Raw genomic sequence first — 20,234 nt, 5'->3', positions numbered from 1 at the left:
GTACAAAAATATTTATAGTGCTCTTTATGTGGTGGCAAGGAATTGGAAGTTGAGGGGATGCCCATCAATTAAGGAATGGCTAGACAAATTGTGGTATATGAATACAATGGAATACTATTGTGCTATAAGAAATGATGAGCAGGAGGAGTTCAGAGAAACCTGGAGGGTCTTATGTGGGCTGATGATGAGTGAGATGAGCAGAACCAGAAGAACATTGTACACAGTATCATCAGCATTGAGTGTTGATCTACTGTGATGGACTATATTCTTCTCACCAATGCAATGGCACAGAAGAGTTCCAGGGAACTCGTGATGGAAGAGGATCTCCAAATCCAAGAAAAAAAAAAGAACTGTGGAGTATAGATGCTGAATGAACCATACTATTTCTTTTGTTTTTGGTGCTGTTGTTTTTTCTATTTTGAGGTTTTTCATCATTGCTCTGATTTTTCTCTTATAACATGACTAATGCAGAAATAGGATTAATGTTCTTATGTATATATATATATATATATATATATATATATATATATATAACCTATATCAGATTACCTGCTGTCTAGGGGAGGGGGGAGGGAGAAAAATCTGAAATCGGAAAGCTTTTATAAACAAAAGTTGAGAACTATCTTTACATGTAACGAGAAAAAAATACTTTATTAATTAAAAAAAAAGAATTCAATAGCCCCATGTTCAGTTAAGTGGGGAAAAATAAATTACTTTGGAACAAACTCATAATTGATAAAAACTGCTCGAAAAACTAGAAAGCAGTGTGGCACAAATTAGACACAAACCAACACCTTTAACTGTATTCCACAATATATTCTAAATGGATATGTGACCCTAATATTAAAGCTCATAATAAAAAAAATTAGAAGAGAGATAGATCATGCACATCTCAGAGGCAATTACAAACAATAAAATAGATAAGTTTGATTTCATATAATTAAAAAGCTTCTGCACAGACAACATTGATGCACTTACAATAAAGGAAGCAGTCAAATGGGAAAAACATCTCTGCATCAAATTTCAGACAAGAGTTTGATATCCAAGATATATAATTAACAGTCACATACAAATATATATATATATATATATATAAAATTCTAAAGTTTCAACCTCACAACCTGAAAATTGGCAAAAATAACAAAGGATAGTAAAAGCCAATGTTGGTGGGGTTGTAGGATCATGGGCATACTAATACATTGTTGGTGGAGATGTGAAATGGTACAACCATTTGGAAAGCAACTTAGAATTATGCAAATAAAATGATTAAAATACCCATACCCTTTGAACCAGAGATTCTATTATTGGGCTTATAGTCCAAGAAAGAAAGTCTCCATATACACCAAAATAATTATAGCAGCACTTTTTGTGATAGCTAAATTGGAAACAAAGTAGATACCCATAGATTGGGGAATAATGGTGCAATAAAATGTGGTCCATTAATGTAGTAGACTATGACTCTGGAGTAAGAAATGATATGTGTGATGAATTCAGAGAAGCCTGGAAAGATCTATATGAACTGATTCAGGGAAGTCAGCAGAACCAAGAAAACACTAGACACAGTAACTACAACCATGTAAATGGAAACAATGACATACAAAGTAACAAGAGAATGTTGCAAAATCACTAAGAACCTGCCCAGTTCAGCACCTTCTCCTTTGCAGAGGAAGGCCAGACTTTTTCTTTTTCAGACTTGTTCCATATATTTTATCAGTGGAGCAGATTATTTTCTTCTTCTTTTTCTTTTGTGAATCATTCATATGTTATTTCATGTAATCCTCACAACCACCTTGTGAGGCAGATACTATGATTATGAAGAAACTGAGGCTAAGAAAGGCTAAAGTGACTCACCCATAGTCACACAGTGAGTTTGTGTCTGAGGCAGGATTTAAATTCAAGTCTTCTTTACTCCAAGCCCAAAACTCTTATCTATGCACCACCTTGCTGATCATGGATGCCAGGTCCAGTGCCCATCCTAGCCCCCTACCTTATGCCATCAGACTGGCAACCTGGTGCCAAGAATTGGCTAACTCATTCTGAGATACCAGGGGCCACTCCAGAAAACTGATCAGTGATCAATATATCCAGAGCCACCTCAAATGGACCATTGTAAACTTACCCTGATACTTTTTACGGTAAGAAGCTTAATCTCCCCTAATCTCCAAAACCAACCAAGGCCATGTTTTTGAATAATTCATCCCAACATCCTTGGAAAAGAGACCAGCATCAGAGACATGGGGGTTGGAGTGGGACAGGAGAAGGAAGGGAGAAGGAGGAAGGAGGAAAGGAGAAGGATGAAGGGAGAAGAGAGAAAGATGAAGGGAAAAGAGGAAAGAGAGAAGGGAAAAGGAAGATGTGGGAAGAAGGAAGAAGGAAAGAAGGGAGAAGAGGGAAGAGAGAAGGGAAGAGGAACAGAGAAGGAGGAAAAGAAAATGAGGGAAGAAAGGAAAAAGAGGAAGGAAGAAGAGGGAAGAGAAGGGGAAAGGAGGAAGAGAGAAGGGAGAAGAGAGAAGAGAAAGGGGAAGAGGAGGAAGGAAAAGGAGGGAGGAGGAAGGGAGAAGAGGGAAGAGAAATGGGAGAAAGGAATAGAGATGGGGAGAGAAAGAAGGAAGAAGGGGAGGAGGAAGGGAGAAGGAAGAAGAGGGAAGGGGGAAGCAAGAAGGAAGGAGGAAGGAAGAAGCAATAAGAAGAAAGGGGGAAAGAGAAGAAGGAAGGGAGAAAGAGAGAAGGGAGGAAGAAGGGGAAAGAAGTGTTTCTATAAGTTTCCAGCTCCATGATCAATAAAGAGGCTTGAGCTGTTAAGAACACGGTATAACGGGGCAGCTAGGTGGTGCAGTGGATAGAGCACCAGCCCTGGATTCAAAAGGACCTGAGTTCAAATCCAACCTCAGACACGACACTTACTAGCTGTGTGACCCTGGGCAACTCATTTAACGCCAAATGACTCACCAAAAAACAAAACAAAACACTTGGTACAATGGAAAGAATACAAGATTCAGTCAGAACACCCTGGATCTGCCTCTTACCCAAGCCCCTTCCATCTCTGGGCCTCATTTCCCTCCTCTGCAAAATGACAGCCTTAAACTCAAAGCTCTCTGGGGTCCCTGCTGGCCCTGAATCCAAGGGTCCTGTGACAAACAGGGCTACAGGAAGGGACCTTCTCCAAGCACAGCCCCACCTGTCTTTCCCTTGACAATAGACAAGCCTCCTCTCTCTCTACCTCAGCTAAAGAGAAACGATCCCCCAACCATCCATCTCTCTCCTATAAGGGGCTTATAGTTATTGGTTATGGCCAAGGAGAGTGCTCTGGGCAGGCTCCACCCTGGCCACAGAGAAGGGAGAAGCCTGCTGGCCACTGGGGTGCTGCGGCAGAAGCAGGATCTGCCACCAGGGCTGGCCGAGCTTGTTGTCCCAACCTCAGACCATCCCGGGGAGCTTGAGGAATCTCAGCTATCCAGGGTACCGAAGGCTGGCCCATGGGGAGCTGGGGCCCCATCCAACACAGCCGTGTTCATTTCATAGGGAGATGAGGGAGAGCCACATCTCCCAGATGCAGTGCCAGGTGTTTGCAGAGTATCCTTTCCAGACTGTGGCTAAGGAAACCTCTACTGGCTCACTTAGATGGCTTATGACCATCTCATTCTATCCCAGTTCCAAAGCAGCCTCAGTCAGGCCAGGTCTACACCAGAGAACCCAGGCCTCCACTCACCCAGCTCCACCATTTCATTAGGGAATTCGAAACCCCAGGACAAGACTCGCTCGAGCCAGGGCTGCCAGGGACAGGCAGGCCTCAGGGGAGAGTGCCTCTTGTTGCCTTGGCTCACGTGTGGCCCACAACCTGAAGGCGACCTGCCGTTTTCCCACTTGAATGTAAGCTTCAGCAGGGCACAAAGGAGTTCCTTTTTGGCTTTTTCTCCCCAGCACCTAACACGGTGATGTAGGAACTGAATAAAGGGAGGCGGCCTGGTGCCCTGGGCATACTTGGGGTAAGAGGACAGCCTGGCTTCTAAATCTGCCTCAGCCTCCCACATGAACCTAGGCTCCCTCTGGGGGCCTCCGTTTCCTCAGATGTAAAATGAAGACACTAATTCCACGGCTCTCTGACAGACTGAGAGCCAGCAAACTGACCCGGGGCCCAGCTCTCTCTCGCTGGACAAGATCTTAAAGATGGTGTAGTAGATTCTTGGAGTATGGGTAACAAAATCAGACATGGGCAGCACCGTGCATAACCTGGGGCGTTAAAACTGTCTCTAGCACCTGATACAAAATTTGCTTCCAAAAATGAAGGCTCAAGGACTCCCCTCTATAGCCGGAAGAAACACCTGAGACCACCTCCTTTTACACCTAAGGAAACTGAGACAGTGAGCATGGGCAGATTAACCCAGGCTCTCTGACGCCAGAGCTGGTGAGTTTTCCACTGTACCACAAATATACTGGTTTGTAGTTAATTCTCTGCCTACGTGTTGCTCTCCCCAAAACGAAGCAACCAGTTGTTTTCCCTCTTCCTAGCACAGTGCTCGGCCCAAAGGAAGCACTTGGGAAACACTTGTTGAATTTGGGAATAGATGGGTTGTTATTATAATTTTATCTCCCATTCTACCGACCACAGCTAAACACAAATCCCGTTTGGGACAAGGCGTTAGAAGGATGCCAGACGCAGACAATCGCATCAACAATGAGCATCGCCGATTGTTAGGACCCCAAGAAAACCCTGCCGCAGGCCCCGCCACCGCACCGAGCTGACAAACAGATCGACAAACAGATCGCGCAGGAGAATAGGAAAGGCTTACGTGGGAAGGGGTGACCGGAGGGCCCCCCAGACCCCGCCTCGGGCCAGGGGCTCGCAGCTTCCAGGGGACAGCAGCTTCTCCAGCATCCCGAGGACGTCGCCAGGCAGCTCCATCTGCAGAGCCCGTCGGCCAATCCCTCGCCTCCCCTCCTCCTCCTCGCCAGCCCCTCTGCGGCAGGCCGGAGCTGTCCATCACCCTGCTGCTCCCCCAGCACAGAGCAGCCCAATCCCTCCCTCCCCGCTTCCCTCGCTGGCCAGGCTCACGCAGCAGGTGGGGTCGGCACGGGCAGCAGCCCCCCTGCCTGGCTAACTAGCTGCTGAGCGGGGGTGGGGGCGCAGGGGCTGGCTCGGTGCCCCCCCCACCCCGCTGCAGCAGGACCGGGAGGGGGGAGATTATGCAGCTAGGCAGGGAGAAAACAAGGAAAAGCCTTGACAACAAGGTGCCTTCCCATCCTCCTCCTCTTGAGCCAAGCCCAGCCTTACAGCATTACTGAAGGCTGCAGAGGGGGAGAGATGGAAGCTGATCATGGGGCTCTTAAAGAGCCCCACAGACGTTCTCATGCTAGAGTCAGCAGAGGCTGGACAAGCCCCAGGAACGGCTGGTGGGCGTCAGGATCCCGCCCAAGCAGCAGGAGTCCGTGGGTAAGGAGCTTCGATTCTCTCAGAGGGGCTGAACCAGAGGGGGTCCCTGCCTCCTGGGACCTGGGAGGGCCCAACCAGCTCATCTTAGGTCGTGTCCTGCTTTACAACAGGGATGATGCCGCAAAGTCTGGGGAAACTTCCTTGTGTGGCCCAAGGTGTGCCTTGGTCTGTGGCTCATGGCCTCTGCCCAGCACTGGCGCTCTCAGCCCCAGGAGGAAGCCAAGAAAATGGTGAAATGCCTCGTGCTTCTTTCAGAGTGATCCCTGCCTCCACCCCCCCATAATTCATTTCCACCCAACAAGGCCACTTAGGGAACTCCTACTCTCAGCCAGCCCTGAGGCTCACCCTGGCCTTCTACCTTTAGGTACCAGGGGTGCCCAGAACACAGGGTCAGAATCAGGAGGACTAAGTTCAAACCCAGCCCCAGGCATTTCCTAGCTGTGTGACCCTGGGCAAGTCACTGAACCTCGGGCTGCCTTTGTCTCCTTGTCTGTCAAATGGGAATAATAGCCTGGGGAAGCCTGGGCACTCCTTTGCAGAAGAATACATTTAAATGCACAAAATATATAGGGAAAACGCTCGTGTTGAAATACAATTACCAGAAAGAGGAACAAGGAATCAGGGATGTGATTTCTCTCCATCTGGAGATGCCTGGAGACCGGGGAAGTTCCTTCTCCCTCTCCCCTCCCCCATGGGGTCTGGCAAGAGGCAGAATCAGCCTGGGCAGGGCTCCAAGGACAGGGAAGAGTCCCAAGGAACAGCTAGAGGGTGGGAGGAGACCCAGGGCCAGAGCCAGCTGAAAAGACATCTCTGACTGTGGAGCAGGATGTGGGGTAGGACTGGGAGGGGGAACCAAAGGGAGGATGAGTTAAAGTCCCCTTAGACCCCTCCTGGAAGCAGGCAGCCAGCCGCCTGTGGACTCAGCCCACTTCCCAGTGGTTGCTGCTCTTCTCTGGAAACTTCCATTCCACAATGCAGGGTCCTGTGGTCAGTGGTCAGCAGGTCCCTGTCTCTAACAGCAGCCATTCCTTAGTGTACCCCGCCCCCCCCAATCCTGCCATCACCTTGGACAGTGGCCTCAGCCTGGCAGAGCCTGGACACAGGCACACCTCCTGCACTAAACTGAAACCTTCAGATTCTCAAAATACATCATGCACCCACAAGTGGCCAGAAGCCCCCCCCCCCCCGCAAGGAAAGAGAGTCCACCACCCCCAGAGGCAGGTGGCTGCACCAGCCCAAGGGGAAAAAGTTCTCTGACCTCAAGCCTAAACGTGCCTCTTTGAAACTTCCACCCAATATTCCTTGTTTCTACCTGGGGGGCCAAGCAGAACCCAGCGAAGGCCTCCTCCCCACAGCAACCTCAGCCCCCTCCCTCACACTCTGCTGTCTCCAGGCTGAACGCCCGGCATTCTCCCAAGTGATCCCCAGAGGCTGCGGAATCCAGGCCCTTCCCTATGCTGATCTCTCTCCTACACCTTGGCCTCCAGCTAGGGGCTGATGGGGTCGGCAGAGCCCGGGCATTCCCTCTTTCCCCCAGGAAGCCTGCAGCCCACCCAAATCCCCAGAATGTTTTCAGGAACAATGCAGCCTAGCCCTGCCTCCCTCTGCCCTGTCCAGGAGAAGCTAAAATCAATTTAAACACAGCTCTAAAGGATCTCACAGCATCAGGTTCAGGGCTGGGCTCCAGTGGTCCTGTCACTGGCATCCCAGAAGTCAGGAAGGCTTGGGGGAGGGGCAGGGGAGGGGGAGGGGGCAAGGATGCTTCCTCTTTCTCCTTCCAGATCCCCTTCTCCTCCACTGGGCCAGAGGCAGAGGCTAAGCCCAGGGAAAGGGTCTTACCAGCCTCCGCTGGAGGCAGAAGCATGAGCCCCCGGGAGAGGCGGGGACACTTACTACAGCCTGCCTGTCCGATGGCAGGGCTGGCCTCAGTGGCCGCTGAGGTCCCTCCAGGAAGGAGCCACTGCATAGCCCCCCCCCTTCTCTTACTGCTCCTCCTCAAGGAGCCCCGGCAGGGGGGGTTGGGGGTGGGGCAGAGACAGCGCTCCCTCTGCCTACAGGAGCATCTCCGAATTTGGAGAGAAAGCTCAGGGTGTTGGGGCTTGGGGCCTCACCCTAATCTTCATTTTACAATATGATTCCTGGGCGTCAAATGATCACAGACCAGGTAGCAAATCAGAACTGAGGGTAGAAGGGAGCTGTGATCCCAGAGGGGCCGCTCAGCCCTGCCCCCAGAGGGCCCCAGGACAGAGGAGAACCCCCCCCCCCCAGAAGGGCAGGCCTAGATGCAGTAACTCGGCACAGGTCAGGCCGAGGGAGGGCCTGCTCTCTTTCCCATGGAGGAAGCCGACTGTGGGCTGGACAGGTGAGTACTTCCAAGCCCAAAGCCTCAAAAGGCCTGACTCCATGGCGGGGCTGCTGGCTTATCTCCATCAGCTCATCCAGGAAGAGATGGCCCCTGGCCTTGGGCAAGTGACCTGAGAAAGGCCAGAGCCTACAAGGCCCCAAACCCACCATGATGGAAAGGAGGGTCGTGACCTTCCTTGTCTTCAGGGATGCTGGGAGGAGCTGAGCGTTAAGGTCTGTTAGATACTCTGGGACACGCAGGCAAAAACCTGACCTTGTCTGCCAGAGAATGTGTCAGGAGCCCTAAGAAGGCCTGGTCCTTCTTGGGGGGCTGGCCAGCTCTATAGCAAGAAGAAGGAGGGAACACAAGGGCAGAGTCAGGCCTGAGAGAGAATCGGGTGGGGAGATTGAGAAAGTCCTGGAGAAGGACTGAAGACAGAGCAGAGAGGAGGCAGATGGGGGAAAACCTCAAGTGCTGAGCAGCAAAGCCACTAGGAGCCAAAGCCCAGCAGGCCCCCCTTGACATCCCCGGGCACATGGAATACACAAGGTCAGCATCTTGGCAGATCCTTGCTTGGCAGAACGCTCCACGGGGAACTGGGCACAGACCCAGGATACACGTCAAGGACAGGACAGCTTGTTTCAAGTGGGAAGAAAAACACATACTCACATGCACCCATGTGCACACACATACAAACGTGAATACATGCATGACAATGTGTGTCTTCCTTATTTGTGCTTCTAATTCTAATGAGTCAGTGTTGAACGATGGAGGATGCATCAGTGAGGCCTACAGCTTTCAATCCAATTCAGCCAGCATTTAGTAGGCACCTACTACATGCTGCCACTGGCCCAAGGGCTGGGGATGGAGAGACACAATAAAACCATTTCTGCCTTCCCATGGTGGATGAGTAGCCAGAGTGGGTGCTCTGTGTGTGTGTGCATGCACATGCTCTTGCAAGTCTGTGTGTGTGTACATGTGTATGTGTGTGTTTATTAAGAAAGAAGTGATCTCTGAACACCTTAACCTTGTGTTATCTACAAATAACCCCCAGGGGTTGAGGCTGTGGCCTGACTCCCCAACAGGGTTATGTATGTGATCAACCAACCTGAAGGGGGTTAGAAGGGAAGGGGTATGAGCACTGATAGACTGCCGACCATGCTCCAGGTGTCCTGCTAGGGGCTTTACAATGTATTCTCATTGAACAGGGTGCAAAGACGGGCTATGCTACACCCTCCTTTGTGACCAGTGTCAGTGTGGGCCTTGTCTCCAACACAAGCACTCTTACCCTTGCACCCCAGCACTGCCCCACATCCCCCCTCCCTCCCTCCATCCCTCCCTCTTGGGGGAGCTCCCATCCTCTTCCCTTCTGAGCAAGGCAGCCTCTCAAGGTGGTTGTAACCAAACTGCTCCCCAGGAACCCCCACTGACAACTGAGCAGGGGTCACTAGGAAATCTCCACTGCTACTGCCCCCCCCCAACATTGTCCCTGCTCCCCAAAGGCCAGATCACTCAGTCTTTGGCAGGAACCCAGGAATTCCCACCAAATGGCAGCCTAGCCCCTTTTTGTTTGGAATGGGACAAAGTGAATCTCACTAAAGAAGCTGGCATGGATGTATTGTGACAGATGGCAGATCTCATAATATCATCTTTCCCCCTAAACCTTCTGCCACACTCCTCCTACCTTCCCTCTTACTGTAGAGGCCACCCTCACAGTCCCTCAAGGTCCCAACCTAGGAGTGATCCTGGATTCACTCTCTCATACCCACAGATCCAATATGGTGCCAAGGCTTGTCGATTTTACCATCGAACGTCATCAATTTCACCTCTGCAACATCTCTGCCTGTTTCACCTCTGCAACATCTCTGCCTGTTTCACCTCTGCAACATCTCTCCAGCCAGCCCCACCTTCTTTCCTAGGACACTGACCCCACTCTGGTGCAGACCCTCATCACCTCACAGCTGGATCATTGTAATAGCAGCTGAGGGGTCTGCTGGCCTCTCCCCACTCCAGTCCACCCTCCATTCAGCCAACAAAATGGTTTTCTAAAGTGCAGGTCTAACCATGTCACCCACCTACTCATTAAATTCCAATAGCTCCCCACCACCTCCTGGCTCAAATATTATATCACCTTTATCTTATCCTTTTTCAATTTCTTTTTTTGCTATAAGTTGTAAAAGGCGCATAATTATTAAGAGTAATACATTTATTTACACAACTTACAAACAGGTAAATATATACAGCTAAGGGGCACAGTACGTAGAGTGCCAGGGGTGGAATCAGGAGTTCAAAATCTGGCCTCAGATACTTACTAGCTGGTTGACCCTGGACAAGTCACTAAACCCCACTGGCCTCAGTTTCCTCAACTGTAAAATAAACTGGAGGAGGAAATGGCAACCACTTCAGTATCTCTGCTGAGAAAACTCCAAATAGAGTCATGAAGAGTTGGGCACTACTGAAAAATGACTGAACAACAAAAAATACAAATTGGAGGTATATACTCCAAAAATTTTCATAGATGCCATGTGTGAGCCAAAAAATTGGGGGCCATTAGTGCAGACAGACAACCTGGTCATTGGAAGTGGTTCATGTGTCAAATCTTAATTTACAGGTAAGAGGTGCCCCACCCCCTACCCCCACAGGTCTATGCAAATGACTTGAAAGTGAAGATGCATGTTTGCCCCTCTCTCCCATACTGCTTGGTACAGAGCTACCAGTTAAAGAGATATGCAACCTGATCCCCAAACCTGCCCCATCCTGGCTGGTCTTGGGCTCACTGGGCCTTCCCATGGGGCCAATCAGCAATGGCTCTGAAGGAGTCCCCATCCCCCCCCCCCCCGGAACATCCTGGCTCTCCCCCAGGCTCCCTGGACCAGGCCAGACTTCTGAGGGCCCACAGAGCTCTCCCAGAAGTGAGCCCTTCATCCCCGTTGTCAGGACACCAGACAGCAGGATCACCTCCCTGCCTCAGCCTAGCAGGACTAGGAGCAACTCCCCCACCCCTTGGAGCAGAGCAGTGGTGAGACAGAGAGGGCAGAAACATCAGACTCAGCAGAAAAGAGCCGCAGGGGACATCAAGTCTAACCCTACCAGGTTACAGCCGTCGCAGTGAAGCCCAAATGGGCAGTGATGTGTCCAAGGTCATACAACCTGCCATTGGCAGAGCTTGAATTCCAAACCAGGTCTCCTCAGGCCCAGGCCAGAGTCCAAGCATCACCCTTCGAGGCAGGACCTTGATGACAGGAGAAAACGGGGCCTCTGCCCTCCCCTCCTCTGGCTGTCCCCCCAGGCCCCCACTCATTGCCCTGTAGCACCCGGGGACAAAGAAGCACCCTGCGGCTGCCACTTCTGGGCCCAGCCCCCTTACCCTTGGGCATGATCTGGTGCATGGCGACAGACAGGAAGAAGATGGAGTCCCCGTAGTAAGTCCCAGAGCCTGCGCTGAAGTGCTTCTGCATGGCCTCCACCACAGGGAACAGCTTCTCCGTCAGGACGCCGACGTCATGGAAGATGATCTGTGTGAAGACAAGAAGGGAAAGCCTGAGTAAGGAGGCTGAGGCCGGTCCCTGGCCCAACAGCCTTGTTCCAGGACCTCCCATAATTCCATTTCACTGCTCCCCATGAGGTCCCCACACCACAACACACTTGGTCCCCTGCTCCCCACCAGACTGCTCCTGTCTGGGGCTACTCAGCTCATCGAGACTGGCCACAAGCTCCCAGCCCTTTCCCAAGTCCAAGCCCTGAGTCCGAGGTTCCCAGTAAGGACTTAATAAATGCTCATTAAATATGCTAGGAAAAGTCACCTTGAATTCCCCACATTAGCCCAGGGGCTTCCCAGGGAGTGTGACTGCCCCGGACCACCGGACACCCGACTGGGAACTCTGGCCAAAAAGTTCTTAAACTGTGCAGACTTTCTGACCAAAAAGATCTACACCCAAGAGATCAAAGAAATAAGAAGAAGACTATTTGAATGAAAATGTTTTCGTGGCTCTTTTGGTGGTGGCAAAGAATTAGAAGCTGTGGAGATACCCATCACCCAGGAATAGCTGAACAGGCTGTGATGGAATACTACTGAGCTGGAAGAAATGGAGTGGGTGGGTTTGGAAAAGCCTGAGAAGACTTAGATGAACTGAGGCAAAGTGAAGGGAGCAGAACCACAATCACGTCGAGGTAATTAGCCTGAAAAGAGCTCTGATCAATATGATGGCCAAGCACAAGTCCGAAGGACTCATGAGGAAACACATGCCCATGTCCTGATAATGATGGACTCAGAGGGAGTCACAGTTCTCTGTCCCTCCGCCTGTCTCCCTCCCTCTCTTCCTTCCTCTCTCCTTCCCTCCCTTTATGTATCTGTCTCTCTCTCTGTGTCTCTGTCTGTCCCCCCCCCATGCCATTTCACAGGTTTCAGCCATTGCCAGGCCTACAGTGCCTAAGATGAGCACTTGCCACTAACCCCCTTTCCAGGTGAGGTCCCATTAGCCACAGTCACCAGCTGCAGCCTGAGTTGGAGAGACAAAGCCACATGGAGGGCAGCCCTGGGAGGAATGTCCCTGATGGCCCACCAGGAGCCAGCTGGGTCAGGTGCCCACAGCTTCTCAGAGCTGAGAAAGAAGAGAGACGCAGAGCCTGGGCAATGAAGTGGGAGGAGGTGGCACCCAGACAAAGGGGCTGCCAAGCCACAGGCTCTCCAAGAGCATCAGGCATGAGCAGAGCATCAAGTAATCAACCATTTATTAAGCACCTGCTGTGCCAGCCACTGTGCATCTGCTGGGTTTGTCATGGATCGAGAGACATAGAGTGATGAACAAGCCCTGCTTTTGGAGTCAGAGAAACTGGGTTCCAATCCTCCCTTGGGCACATGCTACCTGAGTGACCTTGGACAAGTCACTTTCTGGGCCTCGGTTTTCTCATATAAAAAGGGGGTTGGAATAGAGATGGCCCCTGAGGTGCCTTCCCTTGGTACACATCCCCCCGGGATACTAAAACCTCATTCATTCAGAGCCTAAAGATTCAGAATTTAGGATCATCCAATTAATCGAGGCAGCAGGGATGGGGGCAGCATGATGTGCTTTCAGAGGGCGTGCTGGACCCACTCAAGAATGTGGGAGATGCTTTTCCATAGAATCCCACATGCTAATCTCATTACAATTTGTGCTCCTTATCCCTGAACCTCCACCCAGCCTCCCCTAGGAAGGATGGATGGCAGAAAAGCCTCCCCCCCCCCCCCCCAGCACAGATGGAGAAAATGAGATGGAATCAGACCCTGTCTGGAGCCTCCCTTCAGGCCAGTCTGTTAGCAAAGAGGGAGGCGGGGCAGGGGCAGGGGCAGGGGTATGCTCTACAACTTCGTGTCAGCTAAGGGCATAGGGTCCATCGAAGCTCCAGAGAGAAAGGACTTCCTGTGCTACCCATTTGCCCCACTACCATTGTACTCTCATTTTGAACCCACTTCTCCCGTGGCTGCCCACGTGATTTGTGTATTCATGGAGGGAAGAGAAGATTTTGTGCTAACTGTTCTTACTAGACTATCGTAGTAAATACCTTTACTAAAAGTTAACCAAGGGGCAGCTAGGTGGCGCAGTGGATAGAGCACTGGCCCTGGATTCAGGAGGACCTGAGTTCAAATCCGGCCTCAGACACTTGACACTTACTAGCTGTGTGATCCTGGGCAAGTCACTTAACCCTCATTGCCCTCCCCACAAAAAAAAGTTAGCCAAGTCTGCTGGCTGATTGTAAATGAGGAACGCCGCAGTGGGGGCTCATACACTATAGTCAGGAGTGGCCAAGCCCAGGGTCGGCAGCTAAATTGGGAGGATACAACCCATGAGCATGAACTGGGGAACCCCAGAAGGAGATGATGTATTTATTGTTATTGTTGTTGTTTTATCATTACTTTCCCAGCTGGGACAGCATCACAGGATCATAGATTTGGGGCTACAAGGCCCAAGGTCGTTTTGTCCCAAATTCTCATCTTACTAATGGGAAAACAAAAGCCCCCAAAATAGGATCATACATTTAGGCTGGAGGGGATTCAGAGTCCTTTTACTCGCCAAAGTCACACAGTGACACAGTAAATGTCCACGGTGGCCTTCCCGCCCAATACCAGAATTCAAACTCAGGTCCTCGGAAGAGCTCCTGACACCTGGAGGTGAGTGGACACAAGCCACTTCTCTCGAAGCCTATTTTCCCGCCTGTAAAATGAAGTCTGTGTCCAAGGGTTTCTGGAGGAAGCCAAAGTCCAAAGGATGCTCCACAGTTGCAAGCGTCCCTTATTTCCCTCCCAGCGCCCACCACAGGTCAGGTACAGAGAAAGGACAAGCCAGACCCCGCACCCTCTGCGGTCCGTGGGGCTCTCTGCAAAGGACAGAGGGACAAATCTGTGTGGCATCCTTGGCCACTCCAGAGGAAGTGCAGCAAAGGCACCACAGGAGCCTTTGAGGCCTGGCACAGAGCAACATGAACCTGGGGGGCCGGCCCACGTGGAAGCCAGCCCAGGGCCCTGGCCAGACTGCCTCCTGCCGTCCAAGGGCAGCAAGCCTGCTCCTGGAGGCCCCAGGGTTATTGAGTAGAGGGGAGACATGAGAAGGCCTAGACTTTGGGAAAGTCCCTTTGGGGGCTGAATGAAGGATGGATCGGGATGGGGGAGGAGACCTGGGGCAGGCAGACCCCCCCAGCAGCCATGGCCACAGTCCCACACCAAACGTGTGTGTGTGTGTGTACAAAGGACACTGGTCACTCTGGGCCAGAGCCTCACCTGGCCTGCCAGTCCAACCACAGGTAGCTATGGATGGTTGTGGGCATTGGGAGACAAAGGACTGCTGTGCTCTCCACACCCACACCTCTGCCCTCCCAGGTCACCACACGGGCTCCTCCAGGATGCAGAGACGGGCCTTCTGCACCCTCTGCTTAGCACGGAGTCAAGAATGGCCAGCTTTAATGGGTGTCTGCCCCTTGGGCAAAGGAACTGCCTGGCCTGGCCTGGCAGAGACGTCTGGGGGCCTCAGCCCTATGAGGAGGACAAGGCTGGTGGTCACAGACACAGTGTGGATGCCAGCGCCCTAGGGCCTAGCCCCGGGGCCACATGATAGGAGGAGCCGGGGCTGCTCATCTCTCCTAGGGGGGTCAGGGAACCAACCGTGCGCAGAGCCTAGCCTCCAACAAGGGTCAGGGGAGTGGGGAGAATAGAGAGGGGGGATGTGAAGGGGGATGAGCAAGGGGAAGGGGGGCATCTAGGCCATGTTGCAGAAGAGGGACTAGACTGAGGGGGGGGAACAAGAGGTGTAAAAACACAGATTTAGACTGATGTGAAGCCCCCTGCCCTTCCCCCCACCCCCAGTCCCTGGGCCTCTGACCTAGATCAGCCCTTTATCTGTGGGAAGTCTGAGGTTTTAGCTCTGAGTCGGCACATGCAGGCAATGCCCAAGGCACCCGGGCTGCCTGCCTGGGCAGGGGTGTGCTCTTGGGGTGCTCCTACAGTCTCACCCCATCCTACTCTCCAAGCAGGTCCCATCCGGTGCGGCCCCCATCCCAGGAGGGGCCTGCCCATTCGCTTACTGAAATGAGCCCCAAGAACCTGCAGCCCCCCTGCATTTGCCCCCCTCTATGGGATGCCACCTGGGCCTGGGTGCCCAGCACCATCTTCTCTGCCCCCAATTTCCTCTCTGTGTCCCCATTCCCAAAGTCCCCCAGGTGGGGGTGGGAGATGGGGTCACATGTAACATTTCTCTGATGCATTTACATAGTGACTTTGCATCCCTACCCCCCCCACCAGACTGTAAGCTTCCAGAGGGCAGCTCTCTAAAATAGTTATCTTCCCCCCTTACTGCCCCCCAAGTGCCTAAGACTGTGCCCTTCTCACAAGTTCTTAATGAATGGTTGGATGCACCCAGACCTCCTGGTGCCCAACACTGGGTGTCCAACATATGTTTCCTACACTGGGTGGGGTGCAAACCTGTGGCGAGGGGCAGGGAGAGTGGGGCGAGAGGGTTGTTTGCTTAAGATTTCTCTGTTTGGGGAGAAATGACTGAAAAGTGTAACTGAATTTCTAGACATATGACCTTCAGCAGGTCCCCCCACCCCCACCTCAGTTCCCCCTCTGCATGGGGGAAGCCCACCTAGATGGGCTCTAGAGCCTGGTCCTGCCTGCTCCCCCCTCCATGAGCTCTGTCCCTGAGGAGTCCACCCACTAGTGCAGATAGCAGCCTAGTAGACAAGGGTGGAGACAGTCGCACGCTGCCCCCCACTCCCAGTAGCCACTAATATCCGCTCATCTTTCTCAAAGCATCGATCAAGGAGAGCGCTAAAACAGGGCCGAAGCCAGGAGGCTCCTACCACCCCGCCCCACCTGACGCCCTCCCTCCCGGAGCTGCTCAAACAGAAACCCGGCTGCTTCCTTGGCAGCCCTCCCAGCTGGCTGCAAACACTTCCTCTACCCTAGTAGCAGCAGCAGAGCTGACTGTGGGGCACCAGTGCCCTCTGCTGCCAGCAGATGGAAAGAGCAGCCTCCCGCCCCCCAGCTCTCCCAGGTGGCTCAAGCCTCATCTCCCCTGCAGCCTACTCAGCTGGTTGGTGGGAGCTGCTTCCCCCTGACATCTTACCCAGCCCACCCCCCTGGGGCCTCAGGGCCCACCCAGGCAGCCACCTGGGTCTATGCCCGTCACCAGCAGAAAGCTGCCCGGCTCCCTCACACCCGCAGGGGCTCAGGAGCCAAAGCCAGAGGGAACCTGAGAACCTGTCATTTCACAGTTGGGGAAACTGAGGCAGGGAGAGGGGGAAGAGACTAAAGATCAGAACCCAAGGGCTAAACAGCCCTTCAGGGGTCCCCCACTTAACACCCCTTTTTAAACTGTTTCATCTATTGCTATTTAGCCCAGACTCACTGAACTCCCGGCGGTGCCCACGGCTCCTCCCTGTTCCCCAAAGGAACAGGGTGTCCAGGGCAGATTCCAAGACCGCAGAAAGGAAACCACAGAGCAAAGGGAACCTTCCCACCCTTCCCTCCACCCCCACCCCCATCTCTAGAGCCTAGAACCAGACCCTGCCCCAGCCCAGCCACCCAGTGTCCAAACTAGCCTTGGCCCGGCCTGCAGAGAAGGGGCTCCTTCTGCCACCACTTGTGTGACCTGGGTGGCTACCGCCTCCGACAGAAGAGGATGGAGACTGGGCTGGGGGCCTCAGAGGGCTCCCCCAGCCCTGTCTGATCTGAGGACCCTGCTCTCTCATGCAACCTTAGTACCCCCGTGCCCAGGGGCACAGCTCCCCCTGGATGGCGGACCCAAAGGTTCAGGAGGTCCCTTACAGGGCTGGGGCTTTAGCAGGCCTTTGGTTCTCTTCCTAAGGCCCAAGATGCCCGGTCAGCCAGGAAACAAAACCCAACAGGCTGCCATTGCCTCCCACCGGCATCCTGCTGTCAGCTCCTCTGAGGAGCTCCTTTGGTTCACGTGGAGGCCCCAGGCCACAGAGCCCCCCGGGCAGAAGGAAGGCTCCCACACAAGGCTCTGTGCCTTGGGTCCTTCCAAAGCTCACTCCCTCCACTGCCTAAAAGCTAAGACTCTGGTGCAGCTGGGACTGCAACATCAATACCCCAGTGGCCAACCTTCCTCCGGGCTATGTGGCAAGAGGCCAGAGGGTCCAGCCACCAGCCTGAAGGAATGGCCCTTTGGAACCCAAGGTTACCTTCACGTGATGTGGCCTCATTCTGCTTAAAATCAAGAGAGAAGAGCAAGCATTTCAGCTAAACAACCCATGGGGAGGTAGAGGGGGAGCGGAGAGAGCCCAGTTGCAGACCTTCCTGAAAGGGGACCTCATGAACTCTGATGGGCCGAGGACTTTGGAATCCCGGTCTCCTAGGAGCACCCCCAGGGCTGACAGCGGGCTGTGTCCTGGGGCCCAGGGACAGCCTGGACAAAGAAAGACTGGAGGCAATGGAAACAGGAGAAGGCTATTAGTTATACCCTCTACTACATGGGATCGCTAAGTTTAGGTCAACCTGAGTGTCACGGACCTTTTTTTTTCTTTTTTCTTTTTCTGGGGGGGAAGGGGGGCAATGAGGGTTAAGTGACTTGTCCAGGGTCACACAGTTGGTGTCAAGTGTCTGAGGTCAGATTTGAACTCAGGTCCTGCTGAATTCAGGGTTGGTGCTTTATCCACTGTGCCACCTAGCTGCCCCCCTGTCACAGACCTTTGGGGGATGTTTTGTACCAGCCATCCTTCTACATTAACATACCTCTCTAAAAGCCAGTTGAATCTGGCTAATTGACTTCAGCTAACCATTCTGGTGGGAAGCCTGTGGGGGCTCATGAGCTAAACAGCATTAGAAAGAAACCTCCAAGCCCTTGATGAGCCCTGAGCACACTCAGCCATAGCCCTCTGAGGAAAGGGCAGCTGGGAGAGCAGCTTCAGATCCCTGTGGATCCCTAATGAGGGTCAAGACAGTACCACTGTTCTCTGCCCTGACTGTGCCACGCCTGGAGAGTCATTTTCAATTCTGGGACCATACTTTGCCAAATGCCTTGAGATGGTGTTTGAAGGAGCAGTGATGTTTAAACGAGAAAAGGAAGGACTCATGTGGGACAGGAGAGCTGTCCTTCAGTAAGTGTACAGAGCCCTAGGCAAGACTTGAGTTCAAATGTGGCCTCAGACTCTTCCTAGCTGTGAGACCTGAGCAAGGCATCCACACCTCTCCTTAACAAAGGGCCGTGGTGTGGACTGAACAAGATGATACTCTAAAGTGCTCAGCACAGGGGAAGGGCTGTACTTAGCTGTTATTATTGTTGTTACTAAGCATTCGGAGGACTGTCCTGCTGAGGTGCCATGACTTGGATTCTCTTTGGACCCAGAGGGCTGGACATGGGACCGAGGGCAAAAGGCGCCAACGAGTAAGTTTCTTATTAATTAGCACAGCTGCTGTTGGTATCACGCTTTGCCATCAGACAGATGTTATCACCTTCCTCACAGTCCCCTGTGGCTGTGGCTGGGTGTGCTCAGGGCTCGGTGAGGGCTTGGAGGGTTCTTTCTAATGCTGTATAGTTCATGAGCCCCCACGGGTTTCTGGCCAGAAAGGTCAGCACTTCAAGAGGAGGCACTCCCTTGGGAGAGGGGGAGAGGAAGAAACAAAGGTCATGTGACCTTTGTTGGGTCTTCCACTGAGGATTCTGGGTGACAGACAGGGTGGATGCAATGGCCTCAGAGCTTCCTTCTATGTCTGTGACTCTGGAATGCTTCATTAGACAGCACAGACAGTTTGGTTGGTCGGGGGAGGTCCCTTTCTTTATAGCCAGTGCCTGGCACATAGTAGATACTTAATAAAATGCATAACTGGGGAGGTCCCTTTATAGCCAGTGCCTGGCACATAGTAGGTACTTAATAAAATGCATAACTGGCTTCAGTTCTGGCATGAGGGGACAGGGTGGCAGCAAAGGGCCCAGGGTTGCAAGGAATCACCCCCTTCTTAGACCATCAACAATGCTGACCTTGGCTCCCCACCCTCCAAAGATCCCAGCCCAAAGACCTACAAAGGGACAGGTTCCACTCGGATTTCCATTGTCTTGCCTATAAATTAAACTAGGGCAAAAAAGGATGTTGCAGCCCAAGGCAAGGCGGTTGCCAGTGTCTGTGGAGGGGTAGATGGGAGGCTCAAAGGTTTCTGAGCAGAAGGACAAGGCCAGAAGCACATTTGAGGAACACCATTTGATGGCTCAGCTGAGGAGGGCAGGAGCGGCCAGGAGCCAGGGAACCAAATAAAAAGCTATTTCAAGAATCCAGAGGAGGAAGCTGTGAACCTCAGGGCCTGGAAGGTGAAGCCGAATGGGAAAGAGGGATGGGTTTGGGGGGAGAAGTCCTAGGCTCCTTTTGGCCAGGATGACTGAAATGGCTCAGGATGTGCAGGAGGACAGGGCCAGTGGGAAGGGGCAGGTCCTATAGCTGCCCCTCCTGGGCTAAGGGAGGTAGAGAAACCTTGTTCAAGCAGAGAATGACTCCATGGTCACAGAGGTCCCCTGCCCCTCCCCCACATACACACTACTGAGCCAGCGTTCTCCATGGTCAAAAGGTGGCTTGGTGTGCCCTCTCACTCTCCCCACTTAGCTCTTCAGGAGGAAGACACTGATTTTCCAGGGCTAAAATGTCCTTTCCAAGAAACATCTGCCAATATCTGCCAACATCTGCCAACACCTGCAGAGTGAGAATGTATCCAAAACCCGGTCCGAATCTCAGACCATCTGGGGAAGCCCCAATATTCAGGATTCGGGTGGAACCTCCTGGCAGAGTTGGTCCCCTTACTTGAGGGGATGAGTGAGGGTTTGGGGCCTCAGGCTAAGGTGAACCTCACCTTTCATTCCAACCTCGACCCTGCCCCACACAGCGACACGCAGCCCGCGGGTCCTGGGAGCCCACGAGTCCTGGGAGCTCGGAGGCCGACAGCGGTGAGCCGAGCAGGCCCCTACTGCCCCTGCACTCCCA

At 52.6% G+C, this 20,234-nt stretch overlaps 1 protein-coding gene across 1 annotated transcript in view; it reads right to left on the bottom strand.

Annotated features, from left to right (window-relative positions):
• The window catches only part of XXYLT1 (xyloside xylosyltransferase 1), a 70,973-nt gene that overhangs the window by 49,932 nt on the left and 807 nt on the right, over positions 1-20,234 (bottom strand). Inside the window, exon 2 of the mRNA XM_043990972.1 lies at positions 11,143-11,290. Coding sequence (XP_043846907.1) covers positions 11,143-11,290 — 148 coding nt within the window. The remainder of the gene's footprint in view (positions 1-11,142; positions 11,291-20,234) is intronic.

This window comes from Dromiciops gliroides, chromosome 3 (assembly GCF_019393635.1).
Source record: "Dromiciops gliroides isolate mDroGli1 chromosome 3, mDroGli1.pri, whole genome shotgun sequence".
In the NCBI taxonomy this organism is placed as follows: domain Eukaryota; kingdom Metazoa; phylum Chordata; class Mammalia; order Microbiotheria; family Microbiotheriidae; genus Dromiciops; species Dromiciops gliroides.
Note: the sequence above shows the minus strand (reverse complement) of the source record. Positions and strands in the feature narration are given on the sequence as shown.